This window comes from Manacus candei, unplaced genomic scaffold, assembly GCF_025592945.1.
Source record: "Manacus candei isolate 608988 ecotype Guabito, Panama unplaced genomic scaffold, ASM2559294v1 h1tg000067l, whole genome shotgun sequence".
Taxonomy (NCBI): Eukaryota; Metazoa; Chordata; class Aves; order Passeriformes; family Pipridae; genus Manacus; species Manacus candei.
The window spans coordinates 2,424,447-2,445,849 of record NW_026138115.1 but is presented as its reverse complement, the minus strand read 5'-3'; the positions used below and the strand labels follow the sequence as shown (position 1 = coordinate 2,445,849).

The 21,403-nt window shown below is 34.0% G+C and overlaps 1 protein-coding gene across 6 annotated transcripts in view; it reads left to right on the top strand.

Moving 5' to 3' along the window:
- PPP4R4 (protein phosphatase 4 regulatory subunit 4) overlaps window positions 1-21,403 on the top strand; it is a 67,107-nt gene that overhangs the window by 36,777 nt on the left and 8,927 nt on the right. For 4 of the 6 annotated variants that reach the window (XM_051806606.1, XM_051806605.1, XM_051806609.1 and 1 more), the window contains 13 exons: window positions 1,320-1,427; window positions 5,150-5,271; window positions 6,295-6,417; window positions 8,575-8,744; window positions 9,753-9,872; window positions 11,379-11,456; window positions 12,876-12,959; window positions 14,239-14,421; window positions 15,154-15,259; window positions 16,024-16,171; window positions 18,452-18,596; window positions 19,485-19,526; window positions 19,618-19,692. In XM_051806606.1, the coding sequence (XP_051662566.1) occupies window positions 1,320-1,427; window positions 5,150-5,271; window positions 6,295-6,417; window positions 8,575-8,744; window positions 9,753-9,872; window positions 11,379-11,456; window positions 12,876-12,959; window positions 14,239-14,421; window positions 15,154-15,259; window positions 16,024-16,171; window positions 18,452-18,596; window positions 19,485-19,526; window positions 19,618-19,692 (1,504 nt within the window). The remainder of the gene's footprint in view (window positions 1-1,319; window positions 1,428-5,149; window positions 5,272-6,294; window positions 6,418-8,574; window positions 8,745-9,752; window positions 9,873-11,378; window positions 11,457-12,875; window positions 12,960-14,238; window positions 14,422-15,153; window positions 15,260-16,023; window positions 16,172-18,451; window positions 18,597-19,484; window positions 19,527-19,617; window positions 19,693-21,403) is intronic. The other 2 variants (XM_051806608.1, XM_051806607.1) reach the window with 1 other exon arrangement.

Genomic DNA, 21,403 nt, shown 5'->3' with positions numbered 1-21,403 from the left:
CCCTCATTTCAGTGAATAGATAATAACTCCTTTTCTGCACTTCAGCTACATGTTAAGAAGATGGCTGAAAATTTTCTGGGACATATTGTTCATCTGGTAGAGAGCTCTGAGTGCAGTTCAGAGGGCTGAAAAGAGACGTCAGTCCCCAGGTTTACAGTGTGGCAGACTAAGATTCATGACACACTCTTGTTCCCCTTGCAGGAGGGCTCTTGGTACAGGCCCAGGAGACATACCTGTCCTCAGGAGTAGACAATATATAAGCATATTTTCACATTCTTCTTCAGAATAGCACAATTTTTCCTTGTAAAATTTATACTGTAATTAAAAACTTTTTATTTGTATTTCATGTTAATCCCAGGTTATTTCATAGAGTATTGAGAAAGTCCTGACCTTATCATATAACATTAGTTTTTCTACCCTCTGTTCCAGAGTTTCAACAGCTAATTACAATTTTTTTATTTTTTTGTAAGTAGCCCTTACTTCAGAGTATTCTAAAATGCCAAACTTGGAAGAATTTGTACAGTTTTTGAAATTTGAGGCCAAATTTTTTTGTAAGAAGTAAATTAATTTTGACTGGAATGAGTGGAGGATGTGCAGGCTGGCTTGAAAATTTGCTTGTCTGTGACTATTATTTCTCTTGAGTTTCGCAACAACATAAGAATTTATACAGAGATATTTTAAAAATACTCATGACAGCATCTTGGGCAATGAGAGGAAACACAATGACTGGTACTGCCAAGTTGTAGTATGTGTTTTTACTTAAATAGAAATCAAAATTGTTATTTTATATCTGCCACTGATTTAACATGAATAATTGATCTGCTTGCATGAAGGTATTGCAGTACTCGAGCTTTTAATCTTAAATTCTTTTTCTCCTTTCTTCTCAATTACCTCTTTGGTGATACCTGCATACCAAAGATGAGGTATTACAGGCACTTAATTGGGATTTGCACTTTGTTGATGTAATTCCTTATATTCTTTCAGTGGCTGTTCAAAATTATACTGAAGATGGTTATTAAATGAGGACGGCATCTCTAAGCCTATTGACTGTTTTTGTAGTTTAGAAAAAAGTAGTAGATGAAATATGAGAAAATGATAATGACAGTAAATAGTCCTTTTCCTGTTTCTTTATAGCATATATTAGTGTCCAATGTACAGTATTCTTTTATAATTGCAAATTCTCAGAAAAACAATTTACCATGTGTGATAAATTAGTTTTTTAAAAATTACCATTACAAGTAATGTATAAAATCTGAGTACTGCTGAGTGGATTTTACCCATTCTTGTTCTATATTAATAAAAGATGTTCACATTTTTAGTATTAAAAGAGAGGTTCTTCCATTGGTGAAATCACTGTGCCAGGATGTGGAATATGAAGTTAGAACTTGCATGTGTCGGCAACTGGAACATATAGCTCGAGGAATAGGGTGAGTACAATTTGCCAAACTGAGACTAAATGCAAAATCTTTCTCTAAAATGTTTAATGGTAACCTAAATCTCCTTTTAAAATTGCTGAATTCATGCATCCTCAGTAATGAATTTGAAGTGTACAGATGTGTTCTTAGGAATTGGCTGTTGGCAGTTGGCTGTTTTCCACTTTTAGATTTTACTTCCTCTTTTATAGTAAAACTGCTGAACCATAGAACTGACAGTTTTTTGTAAATAATGACTTCATCTATAGCTTCTTGAAATCATCTCAGTTATCCATTGATGGTATTGGGCTTATTTAAAAATGGAAGAGGATTATGGCAAGTATTAGCAGTTTCTAATAATTACTGTGCAGTTTTTTGAGAAAAGATGCTAAATTGGTTTTGTAAGCAAATTTCAGTTCAGTATCAACTTTTACTCTAAGCTTAAAGACCTTCAATATTCACATATAGGAATGGAAAAAGTCTGGAACTTTTATTTTAATAAAGAACATGTTATGGTAATAATGAACATGTTAACTACCCACACGGAATTGGTCTCTGAGTGAAAAAATATTTAAAAATTAGAGGTCTGTACACCTGTTACTGTGTCAGGGAGTAAAAAAAGCAGTAACTTCTTGCACAGACTTGAAGAAGTTATCAAGAAGGTTCCCTACCCTGTGTTAGACAGCAGGCCTAGATTAGACCTTTAGTTGTCCCTCTGTTTATTAAAATTGTAAATACATGAGAAAGTTCAAGGATGAGGATGAAACTGAACTGTAATTTGAAAGATATGGTATGTATGTACTTCGGTCTGTTAGTACAGGTGTTTGCGAAAAGGATGCCTTTCTGTGGCTGTGGAATGATTTTTTTTTGATGGAGAACTACATTGTGACTTAGATTCTGAGTTATTAAAAAAAACCCACCAGAAAAAAAAAAACAAAACAAAACACCAGAAATTCCTGAAGCAATATGATTTACTTTTCAGCCATGGACTACTGGAAAAGTGTCTATTCGGACTGTTTTAGCTTACTCAGTTATAGGGAATTCACGGCAAGAACTAAGCTTTGCTGTCATGTGCTTAATTTGACTTTGTTTTAGTAAGGTCATGCAGGTTAGTAATTTCTAGATTCCTAGAAAAACTTGGTTTTATTGTATACAAAATAATCTTATATATATGCATTAGGCACCTCTTCTGCAAGGTCCTTGTCCTGCAGAAGTTCAGAGGATGTTATGACTCATCTCAGTAAAGCTGCTCATTTGTTTTTGTATGTATTCTCTTTTGTATCAAAATGTAGGTTAGCATGTTAAATCATTCTAACATTTGCCATGTTGAATGGCTTTGAATATAAAAGAACTCGTGATTACAGAAAAGAAAGATAATATTTGTCAATATTGTTGATATTTGTAAAACAAGAAATTTAACATGCATTTTACTAAACTGAATTACTGAATAATTTGAACTTGCATTTCTTTTTACCGTATTCATGGGTCTCATGTATCTTTATATATCACAAAATTCTGTTTAATGAGAGATTAAAGATCGGAGAAAGAGAGGGTTCTGTTTATTTTCTGGGAGTAGCCTGGTGTTTTTATTCCATAACTACTGAGTTTCGAAGGGCAAGATGGTTCTACCTGTCATATTAGTTTGAGGATTTTTGATACCACCAAAATGGAAATCCACAGAAACATATTTGCAATTTTTAAAAAATTTCTTCCTCTTCTCCCCCCTATTTCTGGGTTTTGATTTAGGATGTTGTCATACCCTTTTCTGCCATGACCATTCTTAGGCTGTATATTTTTGTCTCTGTCAGTCACCTTTGTTCCTCTTTTCTCATTTGTTCTTCCTCAATCCCATGAGATTTTTTTGGTGTCTTTTTTGAGATACTGTCTCCGTTTCCACAGGTTCCTCTAACTTTCTCAGTTAACCTCTGTTTTAGCCAGTCTTAAAGTGGTGGGTTTGATAGGGGCAAATACTTTGTTATCAATTAGTGGTTGGTCCTGTGTATTTTAATTTGATTCTTTCTTCACCAGCTTTTATTTTTACCATGGATGTATAGACTGTTCTCTCTCTGAGGTTTTTGTCTGATCCCGTCCCAGTGCTTTAGATGCTTTAGTCTCAGAAGAAATTGTGAACATTCAGTATTTTCAGTATGAAAGCTATTTCAGTGTTTCATGTGGAGGCTGAATAAGTAGTAGGTAAATAAAGACAATTAACTAAACAGAAATTAGTATTGTTTAGGTAAATGTTGAAGGTATAATGTGACAACAGTCCCAATTATTTTTACTAGTTAGTGATATTACCACTAAATGATACATCATTTTATTGTAATTTTATTTGAACGTTTTAATCATTTGTTTCGAAGAATACTGTTAAGCTACCGCTTGATTTGCTTGTAATAGTAATAAACTCTGTAAGGTGCAAATCACTTCGGTGATGATTATAAACATTTGAAAGTGTTATTGTTCCTATTGATTTACAAAAGGGACAGCTGTTACTTCTTTAGTCGGATTGGAAGGGATGTTTTGGGCATTTTTATTTCAGCATCCTGGAGTTGTAATCAGTTCAGTATTGAAAACTGTGATTGAAAGATCGAAATGATGGTCTAAACTCTATGTACTCGGTTGCTCAAAGTGTCGTATGTAGTTTCATTTTTGTCATCTTGGTTAATGCTCGTGCAGCGTAACTTTATCAGAGTGTTTCCCTGTAGTTTTATGTCTTGGGCAGTACAAATGTTGAGAGCCAGATCCCTTGCTATTAAAAGTTGCTGAGGTCCCATTCTTGAGGTGTCGTGCTTCAAGTCCTTTCACTAATTGACAAGCAGACCAAGAGCTTGTCTGTGAGAGCAGGACAAGGTGGCCTTCTTAACTCAAATGCAGACAAACACTGGAACTTGACTACCATAAATAAAAAAATGAGCATGACAGAAAAAAGCCCAGTGAAAACAGTGGATATGTCTTCCTAGTTCTTGGTAGTAGGGCTATACTAGAAAAAATTTTTCTAGTCTCTTAGAGCAACCAAGAATCAGTTATACGCTGGGACATGGAAAATTATGCTGCTTAGTAGCTTTTACAGAAGCTATACTTTTGCTCCAAGAAGCAAATCTCTTTTCATCTTCTTAATGCCAAGAACAAATTTTTCTGTGTCAAGAATATTTCACTTCTCCTCCCTGACCTCTCTGATTAAATTTTGATTTCTAAGACAGTCCCTAATACAACAATCTGCTGCCACTTCACTGATTCCAGTTCACAGGACTATCACACACAGAGGCAATACCAGTAATTACCAAGGTAAAAAAAGGCAAGCAGAACTCTTTCTCATCTTTGAAGTATAAGATTTCCAGACACTTCAGTCCAACATGGCTTATACTTAGTAATTTTTGGCTTTAGACCATCATATTGAGCATATTTGGTCAGGAGAGTTTTCTTAGTGAAGTACCTGTGCTCCTTTGATTTTTTTTTCAGACTACATTTTCTCTCATTTATTTTGAGCTAATTTGAATGCTTTTTTAGTGATAAAGTTTTGCATGTTAAATTTACAGGTTTCTTTGGCTGGCAAAGAAAAAAGTCCTGAGATTGACTGGAGGTTTTTGTATAATTTTCTTTTCCTTAGAGCTTTGTCAATTTTTTCTTCTTGACTCTCCAAAAAATAGCTAAATGAGTATTTCAAGAAAGAATTCTGTTTTGCTGTAGAATATTATTTTACTGTAAGTTTTCTTTTGACTCCTTGCCTCACGTTGCAGGACAGAACTAACAAAAACTGTGGTGCTTCCTGAATTAGTAGAACTGGCAAGAGATGAGGGCAGCAGTGTGCGCCTCGCAGCTTTTGAGACATTAGTGAATCTACTTGATATGTTTGATGCAGGTAAGAATTTAATTTAGGCTCACTAGCCAAGTTCTTAGTGCTTAGTGCATCTTATAATTGTATTGTTCTGTCTGTGTTTTTCAGACATTTCTAATTCGATTTTTTTATTGTTTTATCCTTTATATTTCCTTATATTTCATGTCTTGCCGTGCTTTATACATAGAAAATTTTAAGGGAGGTGAACTAGTTGTTAATAAAATCAGTTATTGTATTCTAAGTTTCTAATGTAATGTGGCTAAATGGAATGAGTAAAATTACTGCATAAATTACAGGAATATTAGGTTCCTTGTATTTAATTAATTTAATTAATTTAATACTATCAATACACAATACAAAATGTTAGCTCAAAAAATATTTACTGTGTGGGAAGTTGGTATGAATTACTACAATACGTTGTTGCATTTTAAGCCATATGAAGTAGTAGATAAAGAAAAAATAAGATAGTTTTGGGGAGAATACCATAAATGGACTTTTTGCAGTTAGTGTTTATATCAGTAAGTATAATAGTAGGCTTATTTTCAAATAATTGAGCCTCTGGGTTGATGCTGTCAAGTTTGTGCTTCTCTTCACACTTCTCAGTCTTCTCTCCTCCTCGCCCACCCCTGATTACTCTAACTACTGCTCTAAGCTATTGTAAAAAGCTTAGAGAAAGCAATCAGGGGTTATTTACAGGTTTTTAAGGAATGTGTTTCTAGAAATTTGGGTTGTGTGGTTTTTGTTTTCGTGGCTGAACTAGAAAATGAACATTTTTGAAAGTAGATGACCCAAAATTATGTCCAAGGGTTTCTTTCCCACAATATCAAAATATTTCTTCTACTTTGTTCAGCCATAATTATTTGATGAATTTTGTTATTGATATAGCATTAGAAAATCCTAATCCCTTTAAAACTTGAACATTTTAATGCAATTATTTTATTTAAATAAGTGAAAATGCATAAATTTCTTAACTAATTACATAAGTTCATCTCTGAACTTATAAGTGTTGACAAATGGATAACTTTGAAAATTTCTTTTATTTTTCAGATGACAGGAGTCAAACTGTTCTCCCATTAGTGAAATCATTCTGTGAAAAATCCTTCAAAGCAGATGAATCTATCCTAGTTTCTTTATCTTTCCATTTAGGGAAACTGTGTAATGGATTATATGGTATGATTTAATTTCTTTTTAAAAAACCTTGAAAATGGGGGAATATTGGAGAATTTAAACCCCTTGAAAAATATACAGATTTGAGTGTATCCAGTGAAATGGCAGTTAGTAAAGGAAATGTGGAAGTAAAAGTTTGACATCATATGTTGCATAAATACCAGATTTCGGAAATTTCCTCTTTGGGTGATCATCTGCTTATTGTTTGTTGTTGTTTTTGTTTTCTTTACATACGATCAGAGATGGAAACATGGTGGTTTATGTTTACTGGTTTGACTGATTTATTTGGGTGTTCTGGAGCTTATGATTTGGATGACTGAATTTTTGAAAATAGAGACATTTGAAAACCGTATGATGTTAATTTTGTGTGTGCACTTGATCTCCTTTTTAAAACACGGTACAGACTGTGGCCCATAAGGAACTTCAGAGGAGAAAGGAGACCTAATGGCATATGGATTTCCCAGCTGCAGCTGAGGCTAAATCTGCACCCATAATTTTTGTGCCCATAATTTACGCTCAAATTTTCACTTGAGCACAACAGATCTTTCCTTGATAATTCTGCCCACCGTATTTTACATGTGGGGGGACAGCAGAGAATCATAGGTTTACATTATAATCATAGGTTTACATTATAATTTCCCCTTAGACTCTTTAAAACCTTTGATCTTTCTTACAGTATTTGAAATAATCATTCATGATCAAAAGTGACCATTGCTTCACTACAAATTACTTGAAATGGCTGTTCCACAGTGTCAAACTGTTATTTCCAGAAACAGAGAGTTAGGACAGTTCATCCTGTATTTATCATGTCTTTCCAGTCTTCTTTTCTGTAGGTTAAATGACTTTAATTGCTATCTCTCTTCACCTCTGAACTCTGTCTGGCAAGTTTGTGTTTTTCTTGAAGTGTTATGCCTTGGGACAGCTGAACAAAGTGAAAGGGTTACTTCATGTATCTTGCAAGATGCATTGCTGTTTACATTTTTCAGTATGAAAAACTGCCTTTTTTGTTTTTTTAATAAATCTAACAGCTAGTTAGTCTTTCTCTTTCCTGGCCCTATGCAGGTGATGCAGATCAGGCTAAACGTGGTACCTTACTGCTGTCCTAATGAAATTATATAAGGGCCTATGTCCAGTTCCTGAAGATCTTTTTAAACTCTGTGTTCTGAAGAATAAGCGGTCTCGGTCCTTGGTTACTGTTATCAAGATACAGAATAAGCCCAACATCCAAAAAATAAACAGAAATACCTACCAGAACTAGGTAGACCTTTATACAGTTGCCTATATTGTCAGTGATCTATGGGTAACTTTCTCTTAGTTGTTTTTCCAAGCAGTTTTGGAGCGCCTTTGTAGTTCTTAATCTTTTCTTCCCATTCCCTTATTTTGCTTGTGAAAAACATGATCTTTGCTGTCTTTTTCCAAATTTGCCTTTTGCCATGTTGGCTACTGCTGGTTTTTCGTTTTCTTTTTGGTATTTAGAAGTAGATTTTTCAAATTTTTTTGTGTGTGTTTTCAATTTTTTCAAAAATTGAAAGTAACCTGCTTATCTGTAATGATATGGCTTGTCCTTCCCCTCTCCAGCTATTAAATGTCAGTACTACTTCAGCCCTTTTCTGTTCTGTTACTTGACGTATTTAAGTTTTCAGCAGCCTGTACTTAAATACTTGTGAATGCTGGAAGGAAGCCCATCTGACTCTGCACATTTTGAAAATCTTTCATATTTAAGGATTCACTGATCTGTTCCTTCTCTACTTAAATCTTGAATCTTTGTCACAGTTATTAATTGTACGGAGATTGATGGTACTGGTGAAATTTCAGAAAGAAAATAAAAGCTTTAAGCATTTCAGCCTTCTTGGTACCAATCACTGATAGCTTTCTTCTCTCTCTTGAGCAGAAAATTGAGCCTGTCCTTGATTAGTCTCTTGTTACTAATGCACTTGTAATTTTTTCATTTTTCTTGATAGTTGCATTCCAGTTTGTTCTGAGTACTTTGTGTACTGATCATACTCTGCTAGGCTCAAGATGGTGGGAGAAGGGATAAAATTGACATATTTGATAGATTTTTAAATGAGATTTGTTTTGGGGACATTATTAATAGCATTTGTAATGAGGAAAGTTTGTTGTTTTGTTTTGTTTTGTTTCATTTTGTTTTGTTTTTTTGAGGCATTTTTACTCCTGAACAGCACTTACGGTTTTTGGAATTTTATAAGAAACTTTCCACACTGGGTTTACAGCAGGAGAATGGACACAATGATAATCAACTACAACTTCAAACTCTGGAACAGGAAAAGAAGTATATTTCAGTGAGGAAGAACTGTGCTTACAATTTCCCAGTAAGTAACATTAAGTTAAGGGTAAATAACTTGTGTCATGCATATAGTTTACTAAATAGGACTGCATGAGTGATAGAGAAGTTATTCTCGAATTGTTCATTGCTATCTAGACTCTAGCTCTCTCCTACACAGTTCAAGTTAATAAGTTTGTCCAAAACAGTTACCTGGAAAGATTACTCTTTGCAATGCCTCAGAAAGTTATTGGCAAGTTTTGACTGAGCAAATGCTGTTCTAAGAGGTTACTTTTTCTTGTTGTTTCCTACACATTTTCTCCAAACTCTGAGCACAAAGGCTTCAAGAAAATGGCTGTGAAACAGTCCCCAGTTTCAAACGACCCAAAGCTACAGTTTTGTGTTCACTGTGTGTCTTGTCATTCCAGAGAGTTGAAGATTGAATCTGAATGGTTAGATTCATGTTTTAGTCATGTTCCTGCCTGAGTACAGGAAGTGTTTTCAATTTTATGTGAGGTCTTTAAATATACCAGTCATGTTTCTGTAAATCTGTTTTGTGTTTTGACATTCTGCATTTGTATTCAAATAAAATATGCTTGCACCAAGAGCCAGTAGACAGCTATTTTTATTCCACCTTTTAAAGACAAGCAGTCTGTGCTTATTTGAGCAAAACCAAGGTATATACACACACAATCATGTTGCAATTCACATTCTTGCTTTGTTGCTTGCTAAAATGTTCTGTGTTTTTGAAGTAACCAGTTGCAGCTTTCACTAGTGTACAGAAACATTAACAATATTTATAAAACTAAGATTTTATATCTCACGGTTTTAGTCTATGTTGTAAGAAAAAAGGCTGCAGCATGTCTGGAAGATAATATAAATTCAGTTTAGTTTTCAACTCCAGATTTTGTCTGATGCCTGTGTTTTAACAAGGCCATCAAAAACTCCACACTTACTACTTAAAATAACAACCTGTTTTCTCTCAAGTTCATCTGATAATCTCTGGTAGTGTAGTCCTTCAGCTGTATAGTTAATAAAGGACATTATCTTTCCACAGGCCATGATTGTTTTTGTGGATCCAAAGAACTTCCATTTAGAACTATATTCTATATTCTTCTGCCTTTGTCATGACCCTGAAGTTCCTGTCAGATATACTATGGCCATAAGCTTCTTTGAAGTAAGTCCACAGTGGTTCTTTGTTACTACTTTGGTGTTTTTATTTTATTTTGTTTTCTTCTTTAAGCTTACAGTTTACTGGTGTATGCTGGTTTTCTATGAGGGATATTTAAGTTAAATGCTCAATTTAATATGAAACTACTTGGAAATTTTTGCAGATGTAAAAGCATATATGCTCTTATAATTCCATTCAGTTTATGTAAATTCTACTCAGTTATTTTCATAAAAGTTAAAAAATGTACAAATGCATAGGTGATATTAGCTATATGGAGTGAATTCCAGAAATTAAGATACTATTGCCTGAATATAGAAACCCATACAGGGAGATCTTCAAGGTTTTCAAAGTCTTGTACTGAGAATCCTTGTGTTTCAGTACTTGAGCTTGGCTTTTATCCCATTTTGTTGCTGGGGAAATTGGTAAATCAAGCAGTTTGCAGAAAACATTTAAGAAACTAGTAGAGGCACAAATGGCTTTATTTCCACCACTGTAAGAATGGATGGATTTCCAGTTCTCGTTACCTGTTGATGCCTTCTTTTAATGAATGATAATCCAACATAATTGTTGCAATTGTAAAATTAACATCTAATTCTACATAATATTTTATGTTAGATGTATAACACTGTTAAAGTACTGCCTGAATATAAGCAAAGTATTTTAGCTCATTTAAAAAAACCTGCAAAATTATACTGTGGTCTGAATGTACGTTTAGTTCTCGTTGATTTAATTTTAACAGCATAACTAGGCAACCACGTGACAGCCAAAAATGAGTAGTTTATGGCATTCACTGCTAGGTGGGTTATTTTTTAAAAAAAATAAAGTCACTGTAGCCATTTCCTTAAAGCTGTATCTTGATTGGAAGTAAACTTTTATTTTCACTTGGCTTATGTAAATAAACAAAATTAAAAAACATCGTCTAAATATTCCTTACGGCAAAAAAATCTCATTTCTCAAGTTTGTCTCATGTTTGCTATAAAACCTTTTTAACAGTGTGGAGATGGACTGTTAGTGTTTTTTAGAAATTTACATGAGACTTGTGAGTCACAGTCAAAAGCTCCAAAGAAGTAAGGAGTTTTTGAAAAAAACTTCAGAAGGAAAGGTTGAGGAAACCTAAATCCAGGCTAAGCCAATTTTTACATTTAATCTTTTGTAAATTATATGGCAGGTTGACTTTTAGCTCTCCTGAGGTGCATGACGTACAACATTTGAATATTCCATAAGGAATTTTTCTAGCCTTGCAGTACAACCTTAAGCATTTCTGGTAAATGTGAAATAGAGTTAATTCTAAAAGCATGTTTCATAGTTAGATAATAGACCTGTTTCTTGACTCATATTCTTTGTATAAGTGTATTTTTAATGTGATCAGTGGGAAAGCACACAACTTTAGGAGGCTGATATTAAACAAATTTTTCTGCATCCCTTCTTCATGCTTGCTGCAAAGTAAATATGTGTTGTTCTGCCATGAAACTAAAGAATGTTTCACCTTGCTATCTTACTGTCATTTTTTAGGTTGCTAAGCTTTTAAATTCTGATGTGTATACAATACATAAAGAACTGGTTACGCTTTTACAGGATGAGTCACTGGAGGTAATACATTTTTGTTGGAACTTCCTTTTCCTTGTTACATTGAGGCAGATTATTTCATGTTTAATAACTCTGCTGTAAGACAGTAGAGTAACAATTTGAAATGATCAACAGCTTTTACTTTTGTTTCACAGATGCTGTATAAAGATGACAGCCTTCTGTGAATAAAAAGGAGGAAAATAGGGAGGTGTTTGAATTTAGTAGACCCACACTGAATTTATTAGCTTTTAAAATATTAATTCTGAATAGTTTTAATTGCTGTATTATTTATTACCTTGCAAATGCTGGAAAGTTTTGGGTTTGATACTATATTATACTATATTATAATATACTATATTATAATAATAGGTGATAGCATTCAAGGTTTTTGCTTTGTTTTATTTTCATTCTCCAGCAGAAAAGGAGATGAAGAAAGTTGTGTGTGGTTCAAAGATCAAGATTTACAGAAAGAGTTTTGATCCAAGGCAACCTGCATAAATGAATCACTTAACTATATTGCAGTCAACATAGTGAGATTTTTTAGATTGAAAAAAGAAAAATATTTATGTTTGAGAAAAAAAGCACCATTTCCTCTTCTACCAGTTACTCCAGTACTTGATCTTTTTTGTTTTCTATGAGGATCTTTGCATATGGCATGGAAAAATGAGTTCTGTATTCAGGTGCTCCTTTTCCTTTCAGTATCTTTTGTCAGATGTTTTCAAGGAAATTACAATTGTTGATAGAACATCTACTTACAATTTACGAAATTCTGACCCATATTAGAATATTTCTCAAGTTGAACACCTGAAAGTTGAGACTTAGAAGCAGCTGGTGATTTTGAAAAATTCCTTGTTTTGATCCCTGAATGTTTATTATATGAATAATATCAAATATTTTGAACTTTATCTTATATCCGTTATGAATTGTTGCAAAGAATGTTTAGTTACATACTTTTCTAGTCGAGCTTCAAGTCTCACAACATTTGAAAGGAGGGTTAGTCTATTAATGTAAGCTATGTATTCTATTTTTTCTATCAACTGCATTTTTTCTTAACACAGGAAAAATGACTTTTAAGATGCAGCTGACAAACATAAAAAAGCATGTTTTTGTTTGTTGTGACTCTTTGCTGCTGAAATATCGATCTTTGTCAAGGATTAATCTTCATTTTAAAATACTGTATGCTGTGGATAGTTTAGAAAACATTGTCTGATCACATAAACCAAAACTGAGACCTGTAGTACTTATATTACTTACTATATTAAAATACCAGGTTTAAATCTCAGTCCTCATCAATGCAACTCCAGTGCTTCTCCTTTTTTTTTTTTTTTTCTCAACATGAGAGAGCAGTAACATAAGAGATGTCAGCAGGGATACGGTGGTGAGAATTAAAAATGGATTCGGGTTAATTTACAGACCTCTTTCATGCAGCCTTTCTTTAAATAGGTGTTAGATGCCCTAGTAGGTCACCTTCCTGAAATCCTTGAACTAATGGCTAACAGAGGAGAAAACAATGGATCAGAAAGCAAGGTGGGTATTCTCATGGTGTTTTTTTTTTTAATTTCCTTTCTAAATGAAGGTAGTAGCAAAGTTTGGACACATTTGATATTAAATGGCTTTCATGATTAGTTTCTGCTTTGGAGAAATAAGAAGCTTCTGTTGTTTTTTGGTTGGTTTTTTTTTTTTTCTGATTGGTGACTTTATAAACTGTACAATAAAACCAGGGTTTTGAAAGATTAGACTCAATATAAAAATGAAGAGTTTATCCATGCTCTTTTTTCTGATTAACAACAGTTCAGTGAAAACAAAACTTGGTTTCATGCTAAAGGAGTGATAGCTAACACCGAATTTCAAATCCTTTTTATATTGATGTGTCAACTGCCCATGGTTGCCATTTTCAGACACAGCTTCTGCTAGAAGGAAATCTATTTCCTGAAGCAAAGGCATTGAATTAGGATTTAAGAGATCTGTATTCAGCTCCCAACTTTGCTAATTTAATCGCATATGGCTTTGGATGATGGTTTATTCCATGGCTCCTCACCTGTTAGATGGAAAAGATAATTTCTTGCTTCAAGATGCTGTTTTGAGCATACTTCCTAAACATATGGATAAATTCAGATATTGCAACAGTACAAGAACTGAATAAATTTATTTTCTTGTTCTGTATGAACAGAAGTTGGGAGTGTAGTTTAAGATTTGAATTTGTCAGACGTTTACAACTGTAGATACATCTGACATACAGCAAATGCAATGTCAAGTGTGGCAATCTATTGCATTTTTCTTAGTGCTAAAGAGAATTTAGCTTTGCTACTATAAATTATTTGCCTCCTGCTGAGAAAAGCTGTATAATTCCTACTAAAATTAACTAGGGAAGTGAAACAATAACTTCAAAGATTAAGAGGATAGAAGAAAAATGGGTTTAATTTGGTTTGAGAAAGAGAAGACTGAGGATAGTTGGTGTAAGGGTCTTCATATCTGTAAAAGGGTATTACAAAGAGAACAGTGTTTGGTTTTACTTTGTCAGGAGAAGGGGTTGGAGATGAAAATGTGTTAAGTACTGCAATAGCTTTTGGACTAGTAAAGTGGAATTTACTGCTTAAACCTTCATTAAATTTCATTACTTTTTTTTAAGAACAAGTTAGACTAGTATCTACTGGAAATGGTCACAGTTGATCCTGTCTGAGCAGAAGAATTAATTGACCCCTTAAAATCTCTTCCCTTCTTAAATTGTTGTGATGTGCTTTTTAAGCATAGTAACATGACACAAAGCTAGACAATGTAAAATTAATGTTTGTATTTCTGTTTCTAGTTACTCTCCATTCCTGACTTGATTCCTGCATTAACAACAGCAGAACAGAGAGCAGCGACTTCTTTAAAATGGAGAACACATGAGAAGTTACTACAAAAATATGCATGTCTCCCTCATATCATATCAAGTGATCAGATTTATTACCGTTTTCTTCACAGAATGTTGACAATCATTTTGACAAATGTGAGCCCACCTGTCACGTTCTCATTGTTTTTTGCTTATGCTAGTTAGAGCAATGACCACCAGATATTTGCTATGTGTAGTACTTTATATGTTATGTTGATCTTAAAGTACTATTTTTTGTTGTGTATGGTTTATCAAGCTGTGTTTTTTTAATTAAAGTCTGAATTTGCTCTGAAAACTTCCCGCCATCTGAGGAGCAAAATTTGGACTGACAGTTTGTCATGGTTTGCCTCCTACCCAAGCCTTTTTTCCTTTCATTGTGTTCATTATCAGTTCTTTTCTAGTTAAATGCAGACTTTTTCCTCTGAGATATGCCTTCTTTATCCTGATTCCACACATTTCTTTACATTGAGTTTGTTCTTTATGAAAGAACACTGTATTCCTAAAATAAATGGTCATTTAGAGCTACTAGTCTGAAATTTTACTGAGTTAATTCAGAAATAAAACTGTTGTTTTATTTTCTGACACCTGCAATACAGAAGGTGCCATGTAAACATGGAATACTTTAAGTTGCTTATGAAATAGTTGAATATACAACTTGGGCAGAAGGAATAAAGAAGTGTCTCATGAATTGGCCAAACTTCCTTATTCCCCTGACATTATGAGAATTATTTCAAAATCTATAAAGTTAGGCTACTTTTTAGCTTTTTTCTTTTACTTCTAGAATTTTTATATGTTTTTAGTCATATTCTTTCAAATAGGTTTAATTGTGTTCCCTTTATTTCTTTCAAGAATGTCCTGCCAGTCCAAAAAGCAGCTGCTCGAACTCTCTGCATTTATTTGCGTTACAATCGCAAACAAGAACAGAGACATGAGGTTATTCAGAAACTGATTGAACGTAAGATAATTTTTCCTTGATTGCTTGGAGATGCAAGTTAGTTTTGACTGCAGATCTATTTAGAGTTATATTTATTCAGTGTAATTTTCTTCCATCATTGGAGGGATTACACTTGGAAGACATTCAGTTGCTCATACTATCACCAGGCAAAATGTACTGTGCATGTGTGAGGACTGTATCTGAAGCTAATGTAAAGGGATTGGGAAAGAGGCAGTGTAGGAAATTGATAATATGCTAAGATCCCTCCAACCTACTTCTTGTACCCAGAATTGCTAAGCTGTAGGTGCAGCAACATACAAAGAAGAATTCCTCTGTAGAAATAAAATTGTCTCGAGGCTTCAGCATAAGAAGTGCTGAATAAATCTCAGAAATTAATGTATTAATCAATTAGTCACCTTGACTTTTTGGTGTATGCTATGTGTTTTAAAGATAGGTTAGAAGTTTTAACAGTTACCATTAGCATTCCTTAATGCTAGTAGTAATTTTGATATACCTGTGACATGGTTTGAAAGGCATACAGGTCTTTGTTCAACACAGTAGCTAGTTCAGTTGCTATTTTTGCTTTTTCAAGTGCTCACTGACAGAAATGGTCATTGAATTCAGAATGTTAGTTTTTCACTAAAAGGAAGAGTTGAGATAGGCTGAGAAGTTATGCCTTTTGATGTGCATCTTTGTTATCTTCAAGTCAAAGGTCAACCTGTGAAATGTTTTCTATCTGACATTGAAAACTTGATAGATAATATCTGTGGATTTTTATTTTTCAGAACTGGGCCAAGGAAAAAGTTATTGGAACAGACTTCGGTTTTTAGATACTTGTGAATTCATTATGGAACTGTTTTCAAAATCATTCTTCTGTAAATACTTCTTTCTACCTGTGCTTGAACTTACACACGATCCAGTGGCAAATGTGAGGTATGAAGAATATGTAGCAGTGTACAGGAAAAAAAGCTTTAAATAATATATTAAGAAATATTGTTAGAGGTTTTATGACTTTTTTAAATAATGGGACTTGAATAAAAAAGTAAAGAGCCTTCAGGATGATCAGTATTAAAGGTGTAGGGGAGTATGGGAATGGTGTTAGAAAACCACAGAAGCAGGTCAGTCTGAGTGTTTGGGGACTGATCAAAAGCCTTAGGGTTTGGGAGTGAAGGGAACAATGAGGCAGAGGAGCCAGCGATAGATGAAAAGATTCATGGGTGTAGGGGAGAGTATAATTCAGTCTCCATTATTTTCCATGCATTTCACTGTCACTACATGTAAAGTGAAACACTCAAGGAATTCCTTCAGTGGTGTGAGCTTAACAAGTTATAACAGGTTTTACCTTATGTAAAAGTGTATCTACTTCATCTAATAATAATGCACAGATTTACATAAGCATAATTTGCACATACATGTGTGTGTTCAGTAAGCTTCACTGCATACTGTGTACTACTGAGTGAACTGTTTAAATAGACACTCTTTTAGTAACTACCACATCTCAACTCAGCAGGATCCCAAAAACTAAGCCATTTTTGCATATAGCTTAACATTCATGTCTCATGTCATTAAGTTATTAAAACAATAAACTAAATTTGTATATAATCTGAAGTAGCTTAGTGCTTTTAACAAATATTTTAATTAAAAGCTCTATTGATACAATATTAAAATTTAATAGAAACTTGAACCAACTTGCAGTCCCTTAGCTGGCATTAAAATTCATTTTTTCATAAGTATTTTCTGGATTGTTCTCTAACTCCTTTTACAAAAGGAATGCACTGTCTTCAGTGGAGTGAAGTTTAGAGGTTAGACATAGTTGTTAGCTGATGGTTTTAAAACAAACTTAGGGAGATATTATTCTGACTTTCTACAGTGTGGTGTAAATGTGTAGTGGCAAATGGTGAAAGTTAAAATGGAGGGTATAAAAATGGTAATATGAATTCATATGAGAAATTTTTTTTGAATGTTTATAATCACAAAGTTACCATCTCTGGCACAGGAATGTTTCTGATCAGAAGGCAGTGGACTCTAAGAACAACAGAGCATACTGCCACGTATATTTCTTGTACCAGCTCCCTCAGTACTCTCAGGTGGATTCCGAATGGTCCCATGGACTTGTGTGTGTCTAAGTGGTGTAGCAGGTCACTGGCCATTTCCCTTTGGATTATGGGGATTTCATTCTGCTTCCCATTCCTATCTTCCAGCTTAGGGGGTTGAGTTCCCCGAGGACAATTTCAGTCCTCAGTACAAGACAGTCATAGTTAAATTCACCTAAGTACTTTATGCCATACAGATTGAAAGCAGGCAAAGCTGAGCTTCGCAGGGGCACTCTAGTGATAAAAATGTATCCACAGTGTCTGTGAGCAGCAAGATATTAAGTTTGAAGTTTCTCTTCTTTGTTATTTTATATGAATAATTTTTCTCTCTGAATTTACTGCATTTAAAATTGCTTCCTCAGTCAGTAGAGCAGCTTACAGCTTCTTACCCACAGTGTCCACCCCTTCCATTGCCTTGAGGACTGCTTTTTGGGCCTTTTTCTAGGCTGATTAAACTCACTAAGCCATCAGAAAACTCTTCAGTTTTTCTACCCTCTCCCTCAAGTAAATTAGTCTCCTGTTAGGTTAGTCAGTTGAGTGTTGGACTGACTGAGCTGATGAAAGGTCCAGTCAGTAGCAGAGCCAGGACAAGCAGAGGCAACTTCTAGATAGAAACAGAAAGATAAGGTAGTGGAAGGAAGGGCTGTCTCTTCTTAGGACCCAGTAAATAGTTAAATCCTTTTAATCTTTCCAATACATCTTCATTCTTGCAGTTGTATGGAATTGCAGTAACATGATTTTTGTTGCAACTCCTTTGTCACAATGGACCAGATTTGCAGGATATTTAGATAACTGATTAAGTTAGGTCTGTAGAAATCCAGAGGAAATTTAGGGAATCCAGAGGTCTGCTTATTTTTCCAGATTAAAAAAAAACAAAACAAAGACATGTTTATGGACTTCAAGATAGAGGACTGTAGTCCTGGTCTATGGCGAAGTTTTTGAAAATGTTACAGTATGTCTGGAAACAACACATAAGCAACAATCACTTCTGAAAAATAAGAGCTATTACCTTAATTATTTTGTGTCAAGTGTAAGCATGCAATACATTGAGAAATCAATAATGTTTATTAAACATCTGCATTAAAAAGAGAATATTTGCCTTTTTTTTTTTTTTTGGTAGAATGAAGCTATGCTATTTGTTGCCAAAAGTTAAATCTACTCTGAAGATTCCCACTGATAAACATTTACTTCAGCAGTTGGAATTATGTATAAGGAAACTTTTGTGTCAAGAGAAAGACAAAGATGTCTTGACCATTGTGAAACGAGTAAGCATTTTTTCTTTTTCAGCAGTGTTTTGTCTTTAGGGTAATCATTAAAAGTTAGGATGACTAAAGTTATGCTCTTTGTTGATTTTTTTAATGTAAGAACAGGAGATTAAAAAATTTCACTGTCTATGATGAAATTTTGAACAATTAAAATTTTGAACAATTAAAAAGAAGATGTAGTATAGTGCCTTCTGTGAAATTTAGTAGCATTGATGTTTCCTTGGTTACTTATATTGCTTGGTTACTTATATTTTCTAGTAACTGAGATTCAGTATTTTGGCTCAATGACCATTTATGAAAAAATAGCAGATGACTAGAGACAGGATTAAATGTTGATCCTAGTAAAACTGATCGGGTCTTTGAGATAGTGATATCTTGTTAGTCTGTGTTATACAATATACAGATAAAGCATTGCAGAATTTTGAAACGTTACAAATGTCTTTGTAATGTGAATATTCAAAAAAAGTGCATCTTTAAGGAATGCCCATACATTCAAATTTAGAAACCATGAAGTGAAATAGCTAAAGTAGGTGGCTTCCTTACAGGGCCAATCTGCAGCAGAGGTTGGATGAACACCTGCATGGAGCCTTCTGAGTTATTCACAGATTCCTGAGTTGTTCTTTTTCAGTCTAGGTTCCTAAGCTTGTGCTCTAGCCATTCTTGCTTCAGTGCTTGAGTGTATTTTGAGTTCCATGTAGATATTCTATGATTTCATTCATTTTGAGTCTCAGCAGGACTCTGAGAATACTCTCTGACAGTTTTTAACTGCATTGTAGCCCAACAATAAAAGCATAGGCTTCAAGTATTTAAGAAGAAAGGACAGTTTTTTCCTTAAAAGCATGGCATGCTCTTGAGTAATAATAAATATTGTTTTAATTTTCTTTATAGACAGTGTTAGAATTGGACAGAATGGAGATCTCTGTAGACGCTGTAAGTATTTACTAACTTTAATACTTACCGACTACTTTAAATTTCCATTTTCATGTAGTGATTTTTTATTTTTATTGATTTTATTTTGAAGTTTCAGAAAAGATTTTACGAAAATGATTTATTGGATCAAGAAAAAGAGAGACAAGAGCATCTCCTTTTGGAAATGGTATATTTTATCAGTACACTGTCATTTTTTTAACAGATCGTAGCTAAATATTAATGAAGCAATAATTTTAAGGTAGGGGAAAGGGATATTAAGGAGAGACCTGTTAGTTTCATAATCTCTGTATGGTTTCATTTTACACTTTACAATAAGGTTAAGTCCTTCAAAGTAACAAATAACATCCTTTTCTAACATCCTTTTATTTACTGGCTAAATTCTGCTTATCAATTAGAAAGGCAAACTGGAGTTTCTTGAAAAATACCACGCATAACATAATAAACTGATTACTGGAACACCTCAGAATTCACATACAGCTTCCCTAGGCAAGGAAATTAATGTCATAACTTCTTTTGTCCCAAGGAGGCTGAAGGAGGCTCAGTCTGTTACAAGCTTTGTTGTTAGCCAGAAAAAGAAGAAAAACAAAAGCTGCAGTAGGCACTTCACCACATAACTTACATCTTCACCACGTACTACATTTTCCCAGAGCCAAGATTAGATTACTGCAGTCCTCTGTGTCTTCCGTTCTGCTGCCTCCTCTCCAGCCCGAGGTGGGAGAAGCTAAGAAGCTGATAGGATTTAGAAGATCCTGAATTTCCTTAACACGATTCCTTTGACTTGTAATATATGAACTTCTCTATAGAGAACCAGAACAGATTCAAGACTGTCCAAACAATTTAATTGTTTCCTACATTTGTGGTCCACTTTGATTTCAGTAGGTCCTGCAGGTCTTCTCTTGGACAGCTGATTTGCTCAGTATAAATACACCTGATTTATGTCCTTCCTGCCTCCTCCCATTATCACGAGCAAGCAAATGGATACAATGAATGCTTTTATAGTGAAGGCATTTGGGGCAGAAGAAAATAGCCTCTGGTGTGCTCTGTGTTACTGTGTATTGTATGATAACATTAATTTTTACACTGTTTCTACAGCTACACTTTAGAATTCCTGTGTTATAGTCCATTGATAGGGGCAAACCTTCTGTATCACAAAGGCCTCAGGCATTGTTTGTGATAGACATGCTTTTGGGGAACCTGAGGTGTACACAGGAAACTGGGACATGTTGCAATCCCGAACAGATGAAGAGCCATTCAGCCCACTTAAATGTATCTGACTGCTAAAGCTTTAATACTGAATATGTTAATAAGTTTCCTTACTTTTAGTAGACTTTGTAGAAACTATATTCCAGAAACCTTGACTGTAATTAATTACCTCTTCTTTTTTTTTTAACTTGGGTAGTAATTAGAGTGACATGAAAAAAAATTGAGTAGAACAAATGTGGTTCACTTAACAGTTTTTATTTATGAAGATGGTACAGAAAATAAGCTAATATTATATAATTTTTTGAAGTTGGAGTGATATCTGTTCACCAAATAGAAGATATTTTAAGGCTACCTAATGTTACAGAAAGGCAAAAAAGTTCCGTGACCATGAACAATTTTACATAGCTGATTTTGTTTTGCATAAAGATTTACAAACTGTAGATGTTAATTTGAGACCTTTATAATATTTGAGCATGTGACACACCTTAGCATTAGAGAAAAACATTTTCATTGAATTGTATTTCATTTAATTAAAAATATTGCCAGTGCTATTTTCAGAGTATTTGTGTAACAGAAAATTTTTACATTGCCAGCTGACAATTTCTGTATCTTTTTTAATATAAAAAACCCCAAAGGCCAGGCATTATTTTAATAATAAGTTATAGATTTGAACT